At 34.7% G+C, this 22072-nt stretch overlaps 1 protein-coding gene across 3 annotated transcripts in view; it reads right to left on the bottom strand.

Annotated features, from left to right (window-relative positions):
• Window positions 1-22072, bottom strand: part of tipE (temperature-induced paralytic E) — a 285481-nt gene that overhangs the window by 32090 nt on the left and 231319 nt on the right. The window contains exon 4 of one of the 3 annotated variants that reach the window (XM_081726629.1): window positions 14663-14778. The exons of the other annotated variants lie outside the window; for them this stretch is intronic. Coding sequence (XP_081582755.1) covers window positions 14663-14778 — 116 coding nt within the window. The remainder of the gene's footprint in view (window positions 1-14662; window positions 14779-22072) is intronic. 3 annotated transcript variants of the gene reach the window in all.

Below are 22072 nucleotides of genomic sequence, written 5' to 3'. Positions count from 1 at the left end.
GTTTTAAAACCTTGGCAATCTATCTTGTTTCAAAAGGCCATATTCTGACAACTGCGTGGAGAAAAATCTACCATTTTGGCTCTAAATAATGGTTTCAATTGACGAAATAAAAGCATTTTTTTTTTTTAAATTTAGCTCCGACTATGGATAAAAATATAGTTTTTTTTTTTTTCAAAGAGAGATGAGTGTTCAAGGTATTCTGAACAAGACTGTACCTGCGACTACAAATTTTTCGAGCTAGAACAGCTGGAATTTTAAATTAGTTATAAGAAACGACAATGTGATCTTCTCATATTTAAATACATATTGATTGAAATAAAATATGTAATTTGCATCTGGCATTTATGCTAAAGGAGATGGATGATTCATAAAAAAATGCAAGATAAATTATTATCATTTGTTGAAACAGGAAAACTGTTGCGGGATGTTAGGAAACTACAATTTATGGATTTCGAGCTGACATTTCATAGGGCAAAGTTGATCTCCCACAGAAGAAGCAAGTTGAAGTTACAACTTGCCATGGTCCAAACAATCCCCGAAAATTAACCATGTAAAAAATGGACATCTCATACAACTAAAATTAAACAAATGGATACATAGACCCTCAAACATACATATACTTGATGCATTCTGTGAATAATTGTCACAACTGTCACAGGGTGTCATAGGGTGTCATGCCATGTAGGTTGAAGTTGTATGCTGCCAAAAAGTATTCACGAAGTACTAACTTCCATCATCATAAATTGTTTCTTCTGTGCATTGGTAATAAAAATGGTCACGTATTATTTGTCGAGTTTCTAGTTACTTATTTCAGGGCAGTATACATGTGTGCGAGTGAGTCCATAAATAAATCGATAAATCGAATTTAAAAAGTAATCAATCATACCCTGAAATATATTTTATCTTTAAACATAATTATGATGCACTTTAAGAAATTATCTCAATGTCGTGTAAGTCCTACAAAGTCGAAAACGCTTTTAGCTGTTGTTGGATCCAATGAATGATTTCGTGGGATTCAACAGCAGTTCAGGTTTTTTTTCTTTTTCTTTTTTTTACATGGACTAAAAGAAGTAAAAGTCATTAGACAAATCGGAGGTAATAGATCGATGTTCCAAGTATTTTGAATGAAATGTCTACACCAAGTGTTACGAGTCTCTGATTGTGTGTGGACGATCATTGTTATCGAAGAGAATCATGCTTCATGTTAGAAATCGGGGGCGTCTCCGACTACCGGGTCCATTACAGTTCTGCAGAGTCGAACAAAGTTATGTGGTGTTGACAGTGTCACTATACCAATGGTAGATCAATATGACGACCTTTACGTTCCGGAACATGGTCATTAACATCTTGTAAAGCAATAATAAACGTCTTGAATCTCTTTGGCTGTATTGTTTTAAATTGAGATATAATATGTAAAAACAGTAAACGGGTATAAAAGAACAATAGAAAGAAATGTATTTATAGAATGTGGAGTGCAGGTTGCAATTTGAAAACTCAGTTCGTGCCAATCACTTCGACAAAAGTATGAATGTCTGACTGTTATATAGTGACGTCAACAGACAAATTCTATCTCACTTCTAAAAAATGTAGTAAAACAGAAGTGACATTCAACGTGACATCGAATCCTGACATTGCCACTAATCTAGGCACACAAAAGTGCTCCAAGCCAAGTCCTCCCTCACTCATGGAATGTGCCGTTTATATGAAGCAACTGAGGCATTTTTCGAACATGCATAATTTCGCTTTCCTGGTGTATATAAAATTTCAATGTTTAATCACAACTTGTTTAAGAGATAGAGGGTCGTGAAAACTTCAAATAGCCACAAACTTTTGCATTCAATCACTGACTCACCAAAATCTATGGGATCCTTCCTGTAAATATGGAAACTTGAAATTTGGGATAAGTATAGGATTTATGATACAAGTAAAAAAATCTAAAAGTGGAAATTTACTCTTCAAGAAGGAAAATTAAGGATTTTAGGATTTAGATTTCTGTGCTTTCGGCACCTATGGCCACTTAGCCCGTAACGTATGAGGGATGACGTCCCTCAGCGAGCACACTATCTGGGGAAAAGGAAGGAAGAAAGGAAGCGGACCTATAAGTTAGGTACCACCCCTGATCTGAATTTCCCTGATCTGAATGAGGAAAACCTCATTCAGGATGGCTAGCCTGAAGAAAGCTTTTTACAGTTTTTCGATCTAGTGACACCACCAGGAATTGAACCCGGGACTGCTCGCACTGAAGCCAAGAGAGTTATCTACGAGAGGGCACAAGAAAGAAAATTAAGGATAAAGAGCAAAATATACTACAGTTATGTAGTTAAACATTCGTTAACATTAATTATTACGTATAGTTACATCACTTGAGTCAAAACCAATAGGTACTTTCTGTAGATATAGAAACTCGAAATTTGAAACAAGTGTATATAATTTGTGTAAGAGTAAACGTAAAAATAGAAAACTGAAAATTTACTCTTACAAGTAGAAAAATAACGGGTAAGAACAAAATTACATATAGTTAGATCACTTGGTTCAAATTCTATAAGGTACTTCCTGGAGAAGTATACATTTAATAATTGACATAAATGTAGAATTTGTGGTGCAAGTAACAGTGAAAATCCGAAAACTTGAAATTTCACCCATAGAAACAACAAAATTAGAAGACAAGAGCAAAACTACATATAGTTACATCACTTGACTTAAAACCTGTAAGATACTTCTTGTAGACATAGAAACTTGAAATTTTTCACACACATAGGATTTGTGACAGAAGTAATAATAATAATAATAATAATAATAATAATAATAATAATAATAATAATAATAATAATAATAATAATAATAATAATAAAATAAAGATCCGAAAACTAGTCAAATCCTCTTTCCTAGTTTGCCTGTAGCTCTGAGAGATTTAAACTAACCCAGGCTCTTAGCTTGCCTGGATCTCCCAGGTATCTGGCTCACCTAGCTTGCTTAGAGTTGTGGGAAATCAATCATTCCCTTAGCTTGCCTGGAGTTCTGAGAGATCCTATCACAACCTCCAAGCTTCCTTGGAGCTTTGTGATATCCTGTTCGCCTAGCTTGTCTGAAACTTTGCGAGACACCAACCTCTCTTTGAATGCCTGAAACACTAAGAAATCATAAACCGTTTCCACTTAGCTTGCCTGGAACTTTGTGGCAACCCTTCCCTTGACTGCCTAGGCATAGGGACACCTATTCACCCCAACTACGTAGAGAACTTTGTATTGGTCTTAGGATCACACTTATAATGACTTATAACAGTAATTTTATAATAAAAGGTCGTGGTAGAAAACTAAATCCTGTGTGCTACAAACTACCTACTACCTTAACAAAGTTATTGTACATGATAGAAGCTTCGAGCTCAATCCGGAATGATTGAATTGTACTTTCTGCAACCAGACACTTTTTTATTAACCGAAAAGTGAACTTAGAAAATATTAGGTACGTGCAATAGGCTGTGTTTTCTTCCTTTTCTATTAAAACATAAATTAAACTCGCTATTACTAGATCAGGCAAATGTCACAGACTAGATCAGGCAAATATACCTACACAGACAATACAATAAGTTCTGCCGAACAGCGTTCTAGATTGACATTCAACATTCTATGTTTAACAAAATATCCGAACACATTACCGAAGATCCTCAACGTTTCTTTATATTTTATCATCTTCCATTATTTCAGTCATGGAGTGCAGAGAAAAGAAAGAGTTATTTCCCATGTAGTTACAGGATGGTGATTGCTTTATATTTAGTTCTTCAGTTAAAAATTTAAAATCAATTGGATATACTGTAAGGCGTACACGAACAATTAAAGAATATATTGATAACACTTACCCGTCCCAAGTTACCGATCTACAGGACGGAAATGGAAATTTACCAAATACAGTAGAGTGAAAATGAACCTATAGACGGCTTTTTTTTTTTTTTTTTTTTTTTTTTTTGTACGAATGTTACGAGCAATAAGACAGGGATAGCAGAACCGACGAAAGAAAAGAAATTTCATTATCCATCCTTAGGGATAAAGAAAAATTATATGTAGAAAATCGCATTATAGCCCTTAATGACTATAGGAACATCTTCACTCATTACACGCCGCACAAGACTTTATTCAAAAGAAACAGTATGTGGAATTATCACAAGCGATTTATTCATTTTATGGACAACTTTCTAACAGCCTATCTGTGCTTATTAGTGAATTAAATCCACCTGCCGTGATCAGCTCGTCTATACCCATATATGGTCAACAAAATATACCGTATGTAATCTTGTATTTAAGAAATTAATAATTTTACTACAGGATGTCAACTAAAACCTAATCTGTCCTGAACGGAAGAATTGTATTTGTATTTCCCCATGGGACTGCATCTCACTTCTAGGAATTCGATAAGGATAGCCAAACAAAGGAATCATATATTTGCAGCAAATGGAGTAAACCTTTCTGTTTTCTTTTAACACAAAACTTTTCAGAGAGTAATTACTGACACTTTGAACCTATCAATAAGATTATCAGGAAATCTTTACTATTAAATTCTTCCAAATACCAGAAAATACAAAATTTATATTTTACCTTTAATTTGCAAATTTTACAAAGGACAATTACGTCAATGCATTCATTACTTAAACATGAAGAACATCTTCTCCCGAATATTATGCCTGATTTTCATTTATCAAACACTTTTCATTGGACTGTTATCGGAATCGCTACTTTAATTATTATTCTGTTAATTGGCATTGGAATCCTTTTATATTTTCTCCATGTACGTGTCATTCATATTAATACTTAACAAAAACTATATTAGATAAACTTTTTCTTTCACTAAGAATATGCTAATTATCCCTGTAACTTTATCAGTCTTCATAGTGCTTTTGCTTTTAGTTTTCCGCTTTGTGTTATATTGTCACCTCCGTTCGCGTCAACTAGTGAAAACTCGTCCAAAACTAGATATTTCGCCGCTAATTCCATTAGATATTTTTCATAGTAATACCACTACTGATATGAAACTACCTCCAACGAACACTTCGAATGTCACCATTAGTGAATAAGTGTATTTATATTAATTATATGCGCCAAAGCTCAAACACTTTCCCTCGAGGGAAACGAAGTAAGTGTCACAGATTCTGCCTTGCGCAAAGAGTCTAATGTTTTATGTTTTCTCTCTTACAACCTTCCCGTTATCATACCAGTGTTCTGTTTAGTGCAATCATATTTTAGTACATTTTAGTGCGTTCCAGAACTGATTGCTCGTCACCAGTGCAAATCTACGAAACAAAACAATATAAATAACTCTCTAGTTTAATTTTTATACTCGCCTTGAGTATAATATCTGATACGTAGTCTACATTTGTAAACACCAACACGTACTTCTTATTTATAAACAAAACTATGTGTCCTCCTACTACAACTACTGTATGAAGCAGATGACACGAATCCTCGTCATCATCAGGTCATATGGCAGAAAAGGAACTCTAACGCCACCACTACCTTTGCTGTGTGGTTTCCCTGATTCGATCCCAGCTCGCCCTGCACTTGGATTTTCTCGGAGTTCTCCCATTTCCTCCAACTTTATTAATTTCTCATCATCACCGTCTCCTTTAGCCTAGCCGGAAACTGAAAGATTTCATTTAATTATTTTATAGCGCCACCACTATCCGAAAGATGGTATAAAGGACCATGCAATATCTCAATCGACAACAGTTTTGGGTGGTCAAATCATGTCTCTTAACTTGCCTGGAGCTCTGAGTCTCCTGCCCTCCTAGATTTCCTAGAGCTGTTAGAGATCCAACTGCAACTTCCTAGCTTGCCAGGAATTTTCTGGTTCTTTGCCTACCTAGCTTCCCTGGAGCTCTGAGAGATCCTAACCGCAACCTCCAAAGTTGACTGGAGCGTTGTGGTTTCCTGCCCGCCTAGCTTGTGTGGAGATTTGCAGGTCACTATCTCTCTATGCTTGCCTGGAGGACTGAGAAATCCTAAACCACTTCCACTTAGCTTCCCTGAAGCTTTATGGGAATCCTTTCTTTGGCTGTCTGGGTCTAGGAACACCTATTTACTCAAACTACATAGAAAACTTTGTAATGGTCCTAGGACCAGACTTATAGTGACTTAAAACAGAAATTTTATAATACAAGGTGGTGGGGGAAAACCGAATCCCGTGTTTGTGTTCGATGACTTAAAAAATGTTTATAGATAATAGTATAAATTGTTTTGTTTTAACGTACTTTATTATTATTAATGTCTGCCTTTTAGCGTTTTTATTTTTCCGTCTTTTAGTGCAATTTTAAAAAGTTGGTTTGTATTTTAAAACTTTTTATTTTTTACTTTTAGTGCAGTTTTGAAGTTAGTTCTTTTTCTTTTTAACAAGTCGTTATTTTTTGCTTTTTAAAGTGCTTTTGTGAATTAAGTTATTTCTCTTCTAAGGCTTTTATTTTATTTTTCCAATTTTGCGTTATCCAGTAATTTAATTAGATACATAAACTACCGTTAGATACTAAAGGTAGAACACTGACTCCCTATGAAATAATTCTCCCTACGAAACATGCGCGAAAAATGCATAATAATTAATTATCAAATTATTGAAATACCTTTTTTTATTATAGGTAACCACCTTCCTTAGGAATAGCTCATTACATTACTGAAAACCGGAATAAGATATCAATATAGTTAACTTCTATAATATAGTTAACTTTCTCCGCATGAGATGGCGTTAGTCTCCCAAATAAAAAAGTATATCAGTCTCAGCAGGTCCCACCTACTGTCATTTGATAACTGACAGTTAAGGCTAGCAGATATGTAAGAAGTGTTGGAATTCTTAGAATCAGACGTAAGGTATTGAGTAAAGCAACCTTCGTCAACTCATTCCTGATGTGACGAAATATGCTAATTTTCCTCACAATCACAATTTTCTTCTGGATGTGGATGGTGTCCGATTATTTGTTTCTTCATTAGTAACGTATATGTGAGTGTATCCCTTTCTGTTTACATATTTGGATCTCAATCTGTCAATGCTGTCGGTCACGAACTCATATAGCCTGAGATCAAACCCCCGACTCTTGAAACCAGACATGAGCGCTCTACTAACGATTGTGACTCCTTATAGGTTCGTTAATATTAGGTTGCAAATATTTAGGCACTACAGTTAGTATAGCAGCTTTCGTTGTGGAAATTTTCTGTTCAAAATGCTTGCAGTGGGCAAGGGATTATAGAAAAAATTAATAGTATTCTGGCAAAAGTTGGGCAAGATTAGCATGTAAACAGTTATGACATCGTCAGTGACCTAAACGTCCATCACCAGTGTTAAATCATTGAAGAAAATGGGTAAAAATTGTTCGTGTCCTTTTGTTGTATGCAATTAACTTTAATTTACTGATTTCTTGAGGCAACATATTTTAGGGGTAAGTTTCTCTCAGGCACTGCATGAATTATTTATTTTTTTAAAAAAAATAATTGATTATTATTTTTTCAAGTATTTTATACGTATAAAACTTCCTTGGAACACAGGTCAAACTGAAAACCTGTATACGTGAAAGTACTTTTATAAATTACTACACAACATGTGCCATTCATCTAACTTGTGGAAGTTGAGATAATAATCACATCTTATCACCACATGTGTAACTCTTATAAATAATTATTTATGTTTTCTGACAGAAAAGGGCGCCCTATTTGCTACTGGCTACGCTGCTATCATGCGTTTTATTACTTAAGTTTCCGTATCCTCTTAAACTGAATGTTTCGGTAGAGAGCAACGAAGAGGAGGAATAAGACGACCACAGTCAGTGTCAGTGAGCCTGGGCACATCGAATAATTTCACTGGTTTCTTAAAATATATTATATTGCTAATAATATAAAGCAAAGGAGAATTGTCAATGCTATATTAGGTTTCAAAATCAATTTAACTTACACATTAATTTGCAGTTTTAATTAAACAAAAACTTTTTCCTTCTTGAGTTTATCTTCAATATAATATGATAAATATAGGAGAACTTGTGTTTACTTTCAACGATTTGTTAAGACCTCTTGTGAAAGACTAGTTCTTATAACAAAACTGTTAATTAGCAACATGCATATAGAACAGAAGTTCACTTCTGTTGAATAATTTAATTATAGTTTGCATTATTTTTTGATAAAATTAAACTGATTCATGGTGAGACTTATTACTCATTTGTTTTACAGCTTAAAGCTGAAATTTAAACAAATTTAGTATACATAAAATAAATTGCTTCATTCGTAATACTGCGAGATACGACCCTGCCTCTTGATTCTTGATAATTGCACTGTAAAGCAAATTTATATGAGTTACATTCTTGCACAGTCTGTCTTAGTACCGGACCCTTTTTTCGGTCTTTCAAATACCTCAATTATGCCATAACAGTGGTGGAGAGGAAGGTACTTCTATTCTTTGTATCGATATTTCGATTTGGGTTGAAAATAGTGCATCGACATTTCTTCTTCAGTCATGATCCGTGCCTGAAAGCCCTGCAACTAATTATAAGGGTTTTAAGTAGAAGGAGGCGCATTACACGCATTTTGGGTTTGTCGGAAAGGGAATATTTTGGGCACATGGAATCAAAGCAGTCCATAAATGGCGTTCCTGTTTCATGAGAACAAATAAAACATAGCCTGTCTTGTCAATGGTCACACTAATTCAGAAGGATCATATGTTCTACACGCTGCATTGTTGTATTGGTTCCTATCTGTTATTCAAGGGATGAGCAAAACACTTCCTATCTGTGATTTCATCTAATCCCTTTTTGAATTCTTGGATACAGTTGTGGTCGTCTTTCTCTGACACACATATCTCACCATACTCTGGCCGTATTTCACAATGCACTACCTCTGTCAGCAGGTCTTTGAGTCACATGAAACGCAAAATCGCGCTGTTCTTCATGTATGCACTCACTCAAAACAAATTTCGTCCACTAATTGCAGCTAACTAACCTTAGGCTGCTAGCATATCTCACGGCTTGTTCTTTAGCACTTACTGTGTTGCTATTTTCCTGCAAAACACAAACGCTGTATGTATATGGCTGAACTATTTGGGATAACTTGGGTTCGATCATATGGCCCTTCATAGAATGACAACTAGATTCGATTCCCCACCTAGTATTGGATGTGATTCTAGAGTCACACAATTTTTTTTAAAAAAAAAAAAGAACAGAAGCACACAAATACAACATTTGTATGGCACTGATAAGTGGCAACTTGGAAGTGCTTGATTTGGAGAAAAAACGTAAGTATTCAAGACTAAAATGATTTATTTCATATGAAACACACTTTTCTACTATACTGTGTGTTATAATTAGGGATGGCCAGAACCGGTTCCTGCTGGAACCGATTTTCGGGTCTGAACGGATCCAGTTCTAGAAGATCCGGTTCCGGAACCGGTTCTTCGGATCCAGGTCTGGAATCGGTTCTGAAACAGAACCGGTTCCACTGGAACCGGAACTTTGTGGCCATCCCTAGTTATAATTGCTATAACTTATTTATTATAATCGGAAAGAAACATGAATAATTACGACGATTAAAACTGAATCATGTGATACAATGCACTTTTTATGTATAGTGAGTTTACATCTCACAATATATTAGTGTTTACTCTGCTATTTTAGAACAATATTTGTCCACATTTGAGGGCCTTGCTTTCAAAAAAAAAAAAAAAAGAAAACAAGAAAAAAGAGAAAGAAAAAAAGAAAAGAAAAATGAAAAGAAAAAAGAAAAGAAACCTTTAGGATACTTGTAATACGTACAAGATATAACAAATCAAATCACATTTTTAGCAGGTATTAAAAGTTATGTGTGCACACCTCTCAGTGGAACCTAGGATTATCGATTCGGACACGCGGTACAGTCATTGCACAGGACATAAGCTTGGAACAATAAAGTTCTTAAACTAATGTCCTACAATCGTCCAATAACAACATATTCGTAGAACAATATTATTAGCACAAGAATTTAAATTCAATGTGGGATCTTCCCGGAATAAGATCTATTTATACCAGCCAAAAAGAGTCACATACTAACACTGACATATATTCTTCATTACAACACTTTAAAGTGATTAAAAAAAACTCTTTACAGTGTTACATTTCTACAGCACCATGTTCCTATGACTAGAATGGATTACTTGTAGTTACATTTATTGACTTTCAGAACGGACCCGAGAGCATATTTCTGATGATCCTAAACAAGTACGACTTTCTTTCTAAATGTAAGCAAAAAATATATAAAATACAAGCGAAATACGTGAGTGGAGTTGAGAAAAAGACTCATAAAATGGTTCGTGGAGTATTGTACTAGGGTGGGTCGTTTTGCCACTTTTTCTTCGGAACGAAATGTAATACCTGGCAAAAGTGGCCAATCCACATGGACATTTCAGGTATAGATTTTTTTTCAAATCAGATAATATCTTCTGTGAGAACTATTGCATCAAAGTTTTAAAATTTCACTGAAAATTGCAAAAAGTACCAAAATTGTTCATTTTTTTGTTACGTTAAAGTAAACATATTTTTGGGTTTATACATGCCAGATGCTATGAAAACTGACATTCCTGTCTCAAAATGCCAGTTATATGCGCTTGAGGGGTATAGGAGTGCCTTCTCTGGGGCCGGAAAAGAGGGTAAATTCAGTACAATTAAGCGTTTCTACAACTATTTTCGTCCTTGCCTTTTCCTTTGGGACCTGCTGGACCAATATGAAGATGAACGTGACAATTGTTTGGATAGCATCGTCACTGGAGATGATACGTGGTGTTATCATTACGAGCCGGAATCCAGAAGACAGTCCATGGAATGCCGATTTTTACAAGCGCGGCATGCAGGCTCTGGTTCATCGTTGGCAAAAGTGCATAACAAATGGTGAGAACTATGTGGAAAAATGAGTCTGTAGCTGAAATATTGCTCGATTTAGCTGTGCTGTTGTTAGTTATTTATCTCCATTAGTTTCCATAAAAAAAAGGATTCATTACTTTAGGAACGACTTTCGTAGATTTGACTGAAACTGTTATGATTGCTCAGAGATACAATGTAAGCGAGAGGGCTGCGGCACATATAACAACTGTGCTTCAGGCAGCTTCAAAGGCTGGAATTATAACTTCTCAAAAATCTAGCGACATAACATCTGCTTTAACTGTAGACAGGAACAAAATAAGGCGGGCGAAACTTAAACTTGCTCGGAATTTAAAAGAAAGTTCTAGAAATGATGATCCCATTAAAATCCTATACTTTGATGATAGAAGGGATGACACTAAAACATACACAGGCATCGTTAGAGAAGATCACTCATCACTTGTGGCTGAACGTAACTCTCAATATGTTGGTCACGTGACATCATCCTCTGGCTTTGCACATGACGAGACCAGAGCTATTTTCGAATACATCATGAACCAACTCAGAGTTGGCTTTGATAAAGTTGAGGTTCTTGGGTGTGATGGAACATACACTAACATGCTTGGAATGGAGTTGTTCTTCGAAAATTAGAGGAACTAACAGGAAAACAAATCCAATGGGCTATTTGTCTCTTGCATTTTAATGAACTGCTGTTCCGAGCTCTCTTCACGCATATTTACGGCGCTTATTCAAGCCCCTATTCTTACACTCGTCCCATAGTTTCAAAACTATCTAACTGTGAAAAAGCTTTCAGTGTTGCTATTCAAACCAATAAAATGTGACTTACCTCATCATAGTCCAGAAGAGCACAGAAAACTCAGTAAGAACCTGAGGCTAGCTGGTTGACTAGTGCAAAAAGAATTTTAACATTGTATATTGCAACAAAAAACCTATCAAGAAATTAACAGAAATTGCGACATTCATACTTATAGTCTGTGTGGTTATGCAATGCCGTATCAGAACATAGTCTTCCATTGCTGATGGTCCTCTCACGTCTTTGAGGCCATTCAAGGTCTAGATACTTACCAAGGGAATACCAGGCTGTAATCCGTTCATCCATTCAGACGAATGCATTCTTTGCACTCCCGGAAAATTTCTTCTCGCCATGATGACTGATGGTCGACTTGCTGTCCGACAAGATGCATTACATAAGATTCTTAGTGCTCGAGAATACGAGACAGGGAATCTCCATAACTCCATTAGATATAACATCATTCCCAGAGTGAATTTTGAGGCAAACGATTACACTGCAATGATCTTTTGGGAAAGCACTGATGTTTCAATAACTGTACTACCAGTAAGTTCTATGGACGGTACCAAACAAACAGCTCATGGTCAAACTTTCACTTCCTGACAACACTGTGCCAGAATGGTCCTTCACCGTACATCCATGCCACACGGTGGCAGTAGAACGGATAGTGAATTTGTCATTGAAGAAGCCTCCCGAGTATGTGCTAATGATGCTAGAGGCGGTGCTAATGTGCTAATGTGCTAATAATCAGGTCAACCTTACTTTCTAGGCAAGCTGCGTCTAAATTTCAATCAAAGTCCCAATTTGTGAAAATTTTTCCTGACAGTGACTAATCGGATCAGTTCATCCGGCCCAACATATGGTTGGTTGATTGGATAGGCCTAGCAGAGGAGCCCTAGGTGCAACCACCTCTACATGGTGGGTTCAGGGTCACTTGGCCAGGCTATATTGCCAGGTGAGCGAGGAACTGCACAACCGCTTAACTCTACTGAATTTGCCTCTTTTCTATCCCCAGAGGAGGCTTCCCTATTCCCCCCAAGGGCATATAACTGGCATTTTGAGACTGGAATGTCAGTTTTCATAGCAACTGACATGTATTTAACCAAAAATATGTTTACTTTAACATAACTAAAATTAATGAACAACTTTGGTATTTTTTGTAATTTTCAGATGAATTTTGAAACTTTGAGGCAATAGTTCTCACAGAAGATATTATCTGATTTGAAAACAAATCTATACCTGAAATGTCCATGTGGATTGGCCACTTTTGCCAGGTATTACATTTCATTCCGAGATAAAAGTGGTAAAACGCTGCACCCTAGTATTGTACTGTATGGGGCAGAGACACGAACGTTACTAAAAGGTGATGAAAAACAAGTGGAAGCTTGCGAAATGTGAGTGAAGAAGAATGAAGAGAATTAGCTGGCCCGAGAGGAAAACAAATGGGAGGGTATTAGAAATCGTGGAGGGAAAAGAATAATTTTAGATATTATAGAAAAGAGAAAGAGAAACTGATTGGGACATTGGCTAAGAAAAAACTATCATGAGGAAAGTGTTAGAGAGTATCTTGGGAGGAAAGAGAGGGAGAAGGCGAAGAAGGCTACAATTGACGGATGGTATCAAATCCGAAGAAGTTAGCTGAACATCATGGAGTATGGAAGCTTCTCAGTTGCAGCAAGTGACCTGCCAATAATGACAGAATATTTATGACGATGATGATGATGACATGAAGCAGGGAGTTAAGTATGATATACATTAAAATTAACATGAAGAAGAAACAGAAGAAAAAATATTGCACGAAGTGGTGCTAATAGGAGGAGCAGGAGGAAAATTAGAGGAAATTGTAGGAAAAATCCAGATGTTTTATCGCTATATTGTATATGGAAACGGCCCAAAAAGACCCAAGAAAGCTCGAAGCGTTTCACTTCATTGTTGAGGCAATTGATTTGCCAATGCTGGCAGAATACTTATGATGATATTGATCTTTCTGTGTAGAGTATATAATAATTGTCATTATACTTAATATTATATAGGTGACCACTATTGAAAAATATTCAGCAGTTTAAGATGGATGTTGTAAAAACCTACGTAACCAAAATAAGTTCCCATACTCATTCTTGACATAGAATGGCAAAAAATATGTAGATCCCCTTAATTGAAACTTTAACTCTACCATTGACAACTTTTGACCTCTGTTGCCTTTCTAAATAATATGTTAATATCGTTTAGCACGGCAATGGAGAAACTGTATCCCGCGGGTCAATTTTGGGCCCCTTCAAAGATTCTATCTGTCTCGCAACATCATTCCTAATCAGTCAAATAGAAATAAGAATAAAGCTGCCTCGAAAGAGTTGTATTAGAAACATACTGACACTGAATTTCTGGGAATAAGTGCACCCCAGTTCAACCAGAATTTTGAGAAACTTTAATCACTAAAAGTATTTATTATTATAAGAATTTTGTAAAATGTTACAATGTACCGTTATTGTTTTAAATAAATTTATTGCCCTACTAAATATTATTCTTTTTTCTTCGCCCTCCTAAAATTTTGTCTATCACTGCTTTAGCAAATGTTAGTAACAATAAATTGCAAGAATAAATAGCAACTCTATATCGTTATTTCCACGTTGCTTCCTTTATCACTTTGGTACTTTAATCTGGTTTTCAAACATTTACGCCACTCGTATAAATGGCTATAGTGAAAAATAACTTTTATTTAAGGTAAGCAAACTAAAGTATTTACAAATAAAGGCAAATTATTAGAGAAGAAAAGAAGCTTTGTTATTATTTTGACATTGACAAATTATATTTAGAAAAATTTAAATAGTAACATTTTAACGTATATTAAAGCTAACAATTTTAAAGGAAACTAAGGGTGATTTATAACATTTTTATAGACTTAGTTATTTAGGATCTAAACAATCATTTGCATAATAGCATCATCAGCTCCTTTTCTCCTATTCCTTGTACTATGTGTACACAGTAAGAATTAACAAAATGCATAATACCTGTAGCAGGAAGATCGGTTGGCTTTCGACCTGGAGGTTGGCGATTCTCACCCGCAATCTTTGAAAACTGAGTCAAAGGAATATCTTTCATTTCATCCGAAACTGGAAGAACGAACCTATCATAACAGGAAGGTAAGGGATATTAGCTATCGATTGACACCGTGAATATGTGTTTCAGGCAAGTGCAAATTCTAGTTCCGAAGTGTTCATGCTATAAGATCTCTTATGGGTGATACTACTCTACTATGAATCCATCTGCAGTGCATCTTCATACATGACCTGGTGAGGGGAATAAAGTAAGGATGCTGACTTACGACTCTTTCTTTTTAATATTATGTGTGAATTCACACAATGAATGTAAATTATTACCTATTGTCTCTACACAAAAGTTACATTGTATTTTTCATAAGTAAGATAAAAAATAGTATATATATAATATACGAAATGTATCAAATAAACATTTCAACCTCTAATAAAATATGTGTGCATTTTATGATATATGTTTCTGCTTAACACATGTGTGTACTCTAGTGGATCGTGAACCTTGAAGAAAAGCAAGTTGAATCATGTATAGGTTAAGAGTTTCAATACTACAGTCGACTAGGGCTTGTAGCACCATATTAATACAATTGTACGGAGCCAGAGTCTAGGTCGGATCTTCTTATAAGTCTCTTAGTTATCTTTTAGAATTGACGGTCGATTGTCAATTGAAGGAAAACTTATTCGGGCTCGCACTTACAAAAATAATATTTTTCTGACACTTAAGGCAAAAGTGTGAACGTTCTTGTAAACCAAATACTTCTGAATGAGGTACATACAACATATACTACAATAGAATACATAAATACTCGGAATACGGATCCTAAACTTTGAATATGCGCTATCGGTTGCACAGCAGTAAATTAACATATAAAGCCAGAACATTGTTTCCAACCCACGACCGTAACACATCAGGTATTCACTTTATTTAAGACAAAATTGAAAATAATAGTTATACAATCACATTATGCTGGTGTTGTAAAAAACGTTTTTTTTCTGTGAAGTCTTTTTTCAATAAAAAACGTTCTTTCTCATGTTCTTTTTTTCAAACGTCTGTTTTCTTTCGGGCAACTATTATTTATTGATTTATGTTGCAGATTATTGAAATAATCAACAGAACTTGAGTCTAAGACCTCGTAACTTACAAATCGTTTGTTTCTTTGTACCTATACGAGCAAAATTGTGTGATTATTCCTTTCGGACCCAGGTCATTTTTGGCGTTTTCCTACAATTTCAGTTAGTGACTTATTGCTCAAAAATCATTTATTCGATTAATATGGTTAAGGCCTTATTTCTTAGAAAATGAATGTGGCTATTTTTTGGTGTAAGTTGCAATGCAGTGTTGCCAACGGGTGGAAAATTATTAAAGGAAATATAGGGCTGAAAATTTACCAAAAAATCCCTAACCGAATTTCATTTTTTTTTTTTTTTTGTATCTAGCACCACTACTGCAATATGGGTTCAAGTCACCTAAAAATTCCTTGAGTTGACAAGGTACAATGAAATCCTGAAGTCGCTGGCTTCCATTCAAAGAGGGAAAGAAAAATTCTGTCATCATACACATGAAATTTTGACACTTTTTAAGCCTCAGAAGCAAAAATCAACAGATATACCGGAGCTACAGCTTCTCTAATTATCCTATTGAAACTTTTTATGGTGCATTCTATAGGCCAAAGAGAAGGCTTTCAGGTATTGGTATGTTTGTTTCAATATAGCCAGCAAGAAAGAAATAATAGTGGGGAAAATAAAATTTTCCGAATTTTTCACCTAAAATTTTGAATTAACTCTTTTGGCTGGAAACACTGCCATCAGACAAACGAGAACTATCTGAAAATAAACCTTTGTACCCTAAGAATATATCTCACAAGTACCATGGCGATATCTAACAAAGTAAGCATGAAATTTAAAAAATCTAATTCTACCCTAGAAATTCACCATTTTCTTACCATTTACAGAACATGGTTTATTATAAATTTAAACTGTGCTTCCCCTATAGTGAAACGTTTTATGATGCGCTGTATAGGGTAAGGACGAGGCTTTTAGACACTGGTACGTTTGTTTGAATGTACCCAACAAGAGGGAAATAATAGAAACAAAAAAGATTTTTTCCCAAATTTCTCCCTAAAATCTGGAATTAAAATTTTCTGTAGCTAGCAACACTGCTACGAGACATACGCAAACTATCTTAAATTAAACATTGGAACACCCCTAATATATCCTACAAGTATCATGGCGATATTTAAGAAACAAAAATCCTAATTACCAGAAATATATTACGGTAAACATAAAAGTAGGGACAAACTAAAAAAATCAAGGGTTAGAACCTAAATACGAATTTTTCGTGCGCCCCCTAATTACTCCATTGTAACGATCTGTACTTGCGTTTATTAAATAAGGACAAATGTTCGATTGGCGTAAGTTGACTTGCACTCGGACGTATAGGGACGGATTTATAAACAAGAATTTCGATTTTTTCCCCAAATGTAGGGAAATTTTAATTTCCCTAATTGGCAACTCTGCGCGCAGACCCGTCCAATTGATATCAACAGTTAGGTATTCATCCGAAGTATGTACCTGACAAGTCTTAAGGAGGTATTTCTAAAACGAAGGAAGCTACAGGGAAAAAAGAAGTAAAGGAAATTCGGAATTAAAAAATTCTCGAATTTTTAACTGGGGTGAAATTTGAGAAGGAAATTCGACACCCAGAATAAAAAGAAATTAATATGATAAACTATGGTCCAACCATATTTGGTAAAAATAAATCCCGATATCTTAATTAGTGTCCACACAGGAGCGGATTAAAAAAGTGACACAGCCGTGTGTGCCACTTTGGCCCACCTGCGTCCGAAAGGTTTACGAGTGTACATTTGATTACTTTTTTTTTTTTTTTTTTTTTTTTTACTACTAACCCATGTTGTAGTAGTTATAGTCTCGACTAATAATAATAATATCTTTGTTGTAAACAATAACTTTATAAGGAAAATTTTCTCTCCTTTTTACATCTTAGTTCCAGCACTGTTGGTGAGAAATGCAGGATGTTTCAAAATGAATATCGGGGTCTTCGTAGTACTTATTATATTTGACGTTCAAACAATACATCAAGTAAAAGAGCGCCTCAGTCTTTGCTACAAGTGTTCGATGTGAGCTTCATTCGTCACACGGCACACATCTAGTCGATAGGCAAGAAAGTCCCATAAATTTTCTGCCATATGGCACAAAACACATTCAACTTAGGGGAGTCTCGTTTCAACCACTGGCACAAATCCCGGGGGATGAAGGGGACCTGTCTCCTCCAATCTTGGAACTGGGGGGACTGTTAGCCCAATAATCCGATTTGAAATGTTTCTTGGGTAAAAATGTGATGATTTATGTCCGATTTCCACAAAGGAAAGTGAGATGAAATTGATGTCCCCCCAGAATAAGCTTCAAATCTGCTCGCCTCCCAATGTTGAAACAACGCTGCTTCTCCCGATCCTCTACAGGATTATTTTTTTTCATACAAATTTTGAACATCGCTTATATATATGAAAACGGTCTTACCCGTCCCCCCAATGTTGAAGACAGATTTCAGCCGCTGGTTTCAACTGCACCATCTCCTGAGGATTTGCTGACCGCCAGATGCGAACATTATGAGAGTTTTCATTAGCTCTTAGGTGAAATGTCGATTTATCACTGAAGACGGCACGATCCAGAAAATCTTGATTGTTATGCAGCAATATTTCACTTGCGAAATTGACACGTAAATCGTACTCTGTAGGCTTTAGACCTGTAGCAACTGCAAACGATAAGGACGTAGTTGAAGGCGTCTCCTTAATATTCTTCACACAGACAGTTGCACTGTAACTACAGATTCAGTCTTTATTAAAACACAAAAAGCTTTCTGCTCTCTAGTCTCCATCTTTGCTACTTGCTCTTTCTAACTGCAGACAGAAGAAACAATGCATGTGCATGCGTGCGTACAAAACTGTTTGAGTTGCTCTTTCATTTGATATAATATTTATAATTGTAAGTTATTTGTAATAGATACTACAAAGTTTCAAAAACCTAATATTAATTTTGAAACACCCTGCATTACTTCAAATTGTGTCATCCTATATTCATGTCTTGTATATACATATCATCAGGGCCGGCCCTAAGTAATTTGTTGCCCCGTGCAATGGCATAATTTGCCGACTCCCCCTTTCTCCAGAAAGAACAAGTCATCATTTTAGGTATGCTACTCCAGCATGGGAGGATAAGTGCAGTCGCACTCAGAAAGGCTTAAATACTTACTAAAAATACAATCTCGTTGTGTCTGCTTTTTCTTTAAACATTAATTTATTATGTTAGTGAAAGATAAAGCAAACACACCTGCAGAGGAAAGATGGTAATCCTTTTTATAGAATTCAATATCGAGCTTCAATCTCAGCGTATCAGTTTGGAATTCCAATGCAACTAGTTCTTTTATTTTTATTTCCTGATTTTTCTCCTACATCTGTTAATATTTTTCCAAAAAAACTTGTTTCTATCTTCAATGATAAGGAACTTGTTTGTGACAAAAACAAGACTAGTTGTCATATCAAAACTGTCATAACTAACTTAATGGAACAGATATTCGCTACTATTCGAGAATTGGATTCTTGCATTAGACAACGATCAAGCAATTTGTGCTCAGATTTATTTTACCATTTTCTTTAGCATTTTCCATGTGACCTTAAACTAAAGCGACCTAAACATAATTTATGAATGTGGTATTCAAATAGAAGGTCAGCTTATTAAATGTAACTACCATCATCATGAAGTCTGTTATTTAATTTAAATAATATATTTATGACAGATTTTGCCGAACCCTCCAAACTTGCTGCTCCATGCAAATGCACGTGTTACACATATGGTACAGCCGGCTCTGCATATTATATATATTTAGTCGACAAATTATTTATATATGATATTTAGAAAAATACTATAGTAGGCAAATTAGTATTAGTTTTTACCTTTAGACAAGTTATTTGAATTTTATACTGTTCGTAACATTATTTTCGTACTTAGTAAGTTACTGCTTTTACGAAATAAACAAAATTTTATTTCTACTTCTATTTCTTAGTTGATATTGATGAAAACTGTTGAAACCCGAATTGTTAGTAGGTATGCTATTCATATAAATTGTAAAATATTTGTAGCGTTTAGTATCTAGCGTTTAATTTATGTTGCACTTTACGGTGATTACACTTACATAAGAATATTTCATACTTAAATAGACGTAAGATGCATTACAAATGACTATTTGAAAAAAAAAGGAAATTTACAAGAAAAAAATGAGAGGCAATGTTGTTTCTTAAAAAAACGTACATTTCTGAAAAAATACAAACTTTTTTTCTATTTACAACACTAGATTCTGCATAAATAAATTATCACTTTTTGATTCACGAGCTCATACAAATTACAATATTAATCAATAACTTAAGCTTTTATTCTCTATCCAGCCACTATATGTGATTAGTATCAAAGTATATGTGCGTTTTCTACCTACAGCCTTGTAGGTTAGAAGTCATTTTCAAACTGCACTGCATCACTAGAAACAAAACTATCTAGAGACGGTTTCCAAAAGTTGTCCTTTCTCATACATTTTTCGAATATTTGATGAACCACTGTGGAAACTTCATTAATGATAACAATAACAATTAAATTTGTGTTTTTCCTTGTGAAATTTAAATAAGATTAGAGAATGTTCTACTTCAAATATAATAAGTTCGAAATATTTGAACGAATAATATAATTTTTCACGTTTAGCAATTGAATTCCAAGTCAAGTGTCAAATTTTGTGAAGTTTCTAATTATACCATAAAATTTACAAAAGGTTGATTTTTATTTATTCATTTATTTATTGAAAAGTTACTGTTTCGTATGTTGTTTTTACAAAAACGGAATTCACTTTCTAGAACTCATACATATCAAGATTATATTCATTAAGTCTCCTGATTAATCTTGTTTTATTTTTCTTGATATTACACTTTTCACTTTTTATGTACTATAATAAACACTATATTAAACACTACTCTTTAATCAATTTAACAATATAGTATTTCAATTGAAATAAATGTTATTCCAATGTACTCTCAGTGTATACATGATAGTTTTATTTCCTTCTAAGGGTATTTAGTGTGCTCACCCCATTTTTACAAACTTAAATTAACAGCTTAAAGAAAATGCAGAACATAAATTAATTAGAAAGTGAGTTAGATAGTGTTTACAGAGTGCTTTAAAATAGATAAATAATTATTGCCAGACACCTTTTTAGAGGTGAGGAGTCTGTGAGCTTAGTTTGTTACCTAATATTTGTTTGGTATTCAAACTCCTTTATTATATAAAGGGTTTTAAAAAGCAACAATTACTGCATTTAATGACATTTTTGTTTATTATATCTGGCTAACTTAAGGTATTTACTTAAAGTTCAATAAGTGAAGTGTGGGTATAACTAACCTTACCTAACACCGTCAACCACTGTATTCTGACTATATAATCCCCTGGATTTCGATACGAAGTAACTCCGCGAGATGTTGCAGAAATATATTGCTGTGCATCTACTCACTCACTAGTAAATCCTCTAGTCCCAACACAGTCCCGGAATACCTGTTTCTACCTTTCAACAGCTGCTGCAAATAGTTTTCAACTGAATTTTATTGTAGAAACTTTGCAAGCCAGGCCTGAGGATTTCTCAGACCATACCAAAGTTTTATCGCTATGAACATAGATTTATCAACTGTATATTCATCAACAAGTTAAAACGTTAAATAAGAAATAGCAACAGCAGGCTACTGATGGTTCACTATTGCTTGGGATATACTTTGTTCTTAAACCTACTATTCGTGTTGGTTTCAAGACGATTTTTCTTAACCAGGCGCAAAACTCTTCGGTGGTTTCTCTGGGTTAAGGTCTTCTTACAACAACAACCGTGACACTGTTTTGTATTGAAACGTGTAATAGACCATTTCTTGTAGATACTTTTGACAGGTCTTTCTCACATACTAATAAATTGGGCTACTTCATTTATTTGTAAGACCATGCAATTATAAAACTAATGCAATAATTTTTATCGCAATAGCAAATGCGAATATCCACATGCAAAATTGTAGTTCTGTCGAAGACATAGAGCCTTTATAAACTCGTATCACAAAATGCATTTGAATTTATATGATCTCAATTCACATATTTTTTTTTTCAAATAATAAAATCCTAGATATTTTAATTTTTTAAAACTTATATTTAATCGACCTTACAGTGAAAAAGTAGCCAATTTTTCCATACGATCTGGCACGCAAGGCTTAATAGCTAAAAATCTTATTAGCTTTAACAGAGCATTGCTTGTGTTTTCATGCTATTACCAACAATGAA

The sequence above is a fragment of the Thermobia domestica genome, chromosome 1 (assembly GCF_964235325.1).
Source record: "Thermobia domestica chromosome 1, izTheDome1.hap1.1, whole genome shotgun sequence".
Taxonomy (NCBI): Eukaryota; Metazoa; Arthropoda; class Insecta; order Zygentoma; family Lepismatidae; genus Thermobia; species Thermobia domestica.
Note: the sequence above shows the minus strand (reverse complement) of the source record. Positions and strands in the feature narration are given on the sequence as shown.